Source organism: Gadus morhua, chromosome 5 (assembly GCF_902167405.1).
Source record: "Gadus morhua chromosome 5, gadMor3.0, whole genome shotgun sequence".
NCBI lineage: Eukaryota > Metazoa > Chordata > Actinopteri > Gadiformes > Gadidae > Gadus > Gadus morhua.
Window position 1 is genome coordinate 13,248,408 of NC_044052.1, and position 4,456 is coordinate 13,252,863.

At 42.0% G+C, this 4,456-nt stretch overlaps 1 protein-coding gene across 1 annotated transcript in view; it reads left to right on the top strand.

Annotated features, from left to right (window-relative positions):
• mboat2a (membrane bound O-acyltransferase domain containing 2a) overlaps positions 1-3,031 on the top strand; it is a 33,873-nt gene extending 30,842 nt beyond the window's left edge. Inside the window, exon 13 of the mRNA XM_030357416.1 lies at positions 724-3,031. Within this exon, the coding sequence (XP_030213276.1) occupies positions 724-916 (193 nt within the window). The 3' untranslated portion in view covers positions 917-3,031. The remainder of the gene's footprint in view (positions 1-723) is intronic.
• The last annotated feature ends 1,425 nt before the right edge of the window (positions 3,032-4,456 follow it).

Sequence of the window (4,456 nt, forward strand, 5' to 3'; positions counted from 1 at the left end):
TCAGTACAGACCGGGGCACTCAAGCTGTGAAGATCATTTTTGGCTATTCTTGCTAAAAGGAGCTAGGGATCGCACCCTCAACCTCTCGTTTCCCAGACAACCCGCCCTCCCTCATGACACCCTGCCCCCCTAGAAGAGGCACTCGTACTTCAGGGAATGATGCTTAAAGCACTTTACTAACATGAAGTAGGCCTAGCAACCCCCCCTCATAGGAACAGAGCAGGAGGGAGTTAGGAGTGAGGAGTGTTTCTCTTACCCTGCTGTTCCTCGGATCAGACGCTGAGCCACCTTGACAGGAGCTTAACCAGGGCGGGGGGGCTTATCCAGGGAGATGTAAAAGAGCCATCAGCTGTCCGGAACATCTGGAGGAGTGGGTGGCGTTGGAATCAGCTTCTGGAGAGAGGACATAAAGCGGTCTCATCAAAGAGGCCTCGTACCAGAAGTTAGCCTCTCAATGTTGGCCAGTCTCCCTTATTCCTGATGCGTGGATAACAGCAATCACTACCAGACTGAGCTGCGTTTCAGTACAACAGTAGTTACATACACATTCAGAATATTTTTTGTATGTTAATTGGATGGCTATCTTCTCTTTTCCTACTATTTTTAACCTAAATGCATCTTTACGTCAGTTCTAACAACAGACGAGGCTATCAAAGTACAACCCTTCGCTTTCAGCCCATGAACTACAACTCCCAACGGTCCCGTGTGCTTGTGTTTCCCCAGCTCCTGGAGCTACTGCATCCACCTGCTGTGTCTGGTGCTGGTGCTGGTCCTCCCTGTGCGGGCCAGGCGGCCCAGAGACGCGCAGCAGCAGGGGCAGCAGGCTGTGCTGGAAGGAGGCGCGGACGGGGATAAGGTGCACCAGAGCAACCCCCACGCCGCCACGGACAACAACTGCAACAAGAAGGACACATGAGCTCCACAGGGGGGCGCTGGAGGGCCGACCGCCCCGGCCCTCCTCCTGCAGAGCCAGAAGGAGTGCGGAGCTGGACTTAAGGAAGGATCAGTGAGCTCACTGGCAGAGTGGCCCAGTCCCAACACCAGGGACAAAGAACCAAATACAAGTGAACAGACTTCAGACTCTTGGAACAGAACAGACGGACAGCCTCGTTAGGTTCCCAACGTAGCAAAGAATGACTGGAATATTTAGTTGTATTTTTTTTATTTTGAGTATTGGGGGCAGTGGAAAAATGTATGCAAGGCGTGGGGATGGAGAGAGACAATGTGTGAGTGATTCTAGTGGTTCATAATTATAAGTCATAATTAATGGTTGCATACACTTAGTGGAAATGTTGCAGGGAATGTTGACCTGACTTCCAAGTGGCCTTAAACCCTCGGTGAACTCGACTGGTGAAGTGGTAGGATACTGAAAACCTCACCCTGCACGCACTGAGCTGCAGTCTCCTTGCGGGGGGCGTTTAGAGAATAGAGGCCTTGGTGTGTGTGTGTGTGTGTGTGTGTGTGTGTGTGTGTGTGTGTGTGTGTGTGTGTGTGTGTGCGTGTGTGCTTGTGTGTGTGTGTGTGTGTGTGTGTGTGTGATGGGTTTGGTCTGATGCAAGAAGCCTCCAACAAATAGAAAAAAAAATACAATTTTATGGTCAGCTGCCAATTTGTAACCGGCCTTATATTTCTTTCCTTCTGTTTTGTCTTTCTGTGTCCAGTGGGCACACATTACACTGTATATGAACCTTTTTATACTAGAGATATGGATTGAAACACGTTTCTGGGATCAAATGCCTTTTCAACACGGCCAATAACGCCCCAGAGTTTTGGCCCGTCTAAATGAAAACACAGAGATAATTTGATTAATTACAGATTTGTTGGACAAAGTATATTTATTAAATCATCCATAAATGTATTGTTAATGTATTTGTTTTATAGATTTATGACACAGGTTTTTCTGTAATTTAAAAAAAATATATAGATATATATATGATTCTTCTGATGATTCCTATCGGCTATGTTAAATCTTTGCCAATGAAAAGGATAATCAGTATCAAAACCATTCCCTATGTTAAATGACTATATAATAGTCTAATAGTTGATTTAAGTTGGTTTGTCTTCTCTATCATAAACAAAATGTCTAGAGTTCAAAGGTCATTGGGTATTTACCATTGCATCCTTCACAATAATATGACATGTCCAGTAGCAATAATTGTCATTAGTGAATTGGATTGACGACAAAACCAATATATATATTAATGCTCTGTTTATTTCAAGAAAATTTCAATTGATTAATGTAACAGGGATAATATTATTCAATATTGGGAGAATATGATTTGGTAAGTTGTGTTCACTTCTTTGGTCTCCAAGTGTGTCTTTAATGTTCAAGTAAGGCTTCTTTCAGCAATTTTTTCATTGGTTCCTAATCTTATGATATTCTCCTAACAAGTCAATCAGTTAAAAAATAATTCATGTGCTTATGTTCTGTACTTTTACCAATATTTAATTTCCCATGTTTAATGTGTTAATGCACATGTTGAGTTTTCAAGCACAAAATCCCCTGTGTTTTAAATGTGTGCAATTTCTATAAAAAACAGACTGCTTGGCTATCATTTGATTTGGTGTGGGGGGGCTCTTTATCCCCTCGCACCCTCAATAACCTTGCATAGTCCTGCCATAAGTGTGTTTGTGCGTGTATGTGTGTCTGTGTGATTTGTAAATGTTAATGTGGTTTACAGTACACTATATTTGTAGCCAGAGCCTCGGTAGGTAATATGTGACCCAACTAAAGGAAAAGGGACGTCTTCTTCCGACATAGCAAGTACTGCACTGCATGGCGACCAACCAGCAGATCACTGCACACCGTTCCATATGTCTCTAGTGCCAAATCCTGCGTGGCGCGCGTGTTTTGCGTGGGTGGGCGTGTGCCTGTGTTTCCATGTACACGTATGTTGGGTAACCCAATTGTATTTTTGTGTCAAAAGAAGATTGTGGAAAGATTTGTATTGCAGCTCGTATAAAAACAAATCGAATTTATGTGACTAAAGAGAAATTATTTTTCAACACTAATATAAAAACTTTTGTCTGCGTTTGTCTCTGTTGTTCTTAAGGTCTTCATAGGGACTGTTGTGATGCTCATCCACATATCTCTGCTACTTTAACTCCTCTCTGTGGTGTTGGCCTTTCATCCTCTCACTAGCCTTCCATGGTGTCATTTGGAAGTGACAGGGTGGTCGACATTGCGTCAATTGTCAGGTTGTTTGCGATGTCGTTGCTCAGTGCTTGTGTGGTTTGTATATACCTGTGTGAACGGTTGTTACGATGTGTTGTAAGCAGATTATAAAGATACACAGCTCTTATAGATGTGGACAGGCTAAGTTTAAACATTTTCAGGTTGAAATGATTCCCCAAAATGAAACCAAAGTTTAATAATAAATAAATGTAAAAAAATAACTAAATTAGATAAAAAAAAATGCATAAAAAATAAAGCAATGGTAATATTAAATCAAATCCATATTATACATTTTTCAATGTTAGATACCCATTTGACTTTTCCTTGTTAGTTGTGGAATTATGGGATTCAACGGCTTGCAGACCAACCCCTATTCAGCACTGAACAGATGGTAGATAACGGGAAACCTTACCCCGACCCACATCCTACCTCCGGTCAGAAGCAGGTCAAGGTCACAGGCTCGGATTCAGATCAACAACGGAGGCGTCTGCCCTGGAAGATTCCCACAGTTCTCACCGCTCTTCATACTGTAGACCTCGTATTTCTAGACCCGCTATTTACTGATGTTGCCTGCTGTCTCATGTGCATTTTGGTCAAACGTTACAGATGTTATCAGGTATGGTAGACCTGTTAGGAATACAAAGTAGTCAAACATAATCTCATCCACGCTTTGGTGAAGGATATATATATGCATGCACATATATTAATAATATAATAATATATATGTTACACATATAATATATTTGAGGTAAATATAAGATTAACCTCAAATATATTAAAACATAAAAATATTGGGCTGTTCATTTCTTAGGCAATAAAACATAAGTTCCTAATATAATTGAGCCACTTATGCAGAAACAGCAGGAAGAGACAGAGCCGGGGTTGGCAACCAGGTTGTGTTTCGTGACTGATGCACTTTCTGTTTTTTTAGTTCAGTTGGTGTTGTTATGTATACGATAACAACTGTTTAGTTACATTTCCTCCTTAGTGCTTACAATGGAACTGTAAGAACCCAAGTTATTTTGAGTCACCTTTGTATTCCACAAAAAAATAAAAATATATAGATAGATAGATACTGTAATTTACATTTCTGAAATGATCTGGGAGGCCAAATAGTATTTGAGCTTGGCCCCTGACTCCCCAGCAGACTTTCTGGGGAGTCCAAGAAGACCTCAGGGCGGGGGCGGAGTTACCGGTTCACTGTAATAGTTGGGCAGAGTGACCGGTTCACTGTAGTAGCTGGACGGAGTTACCGGTTCACTGTAGTAGCTGGGCGGAGTT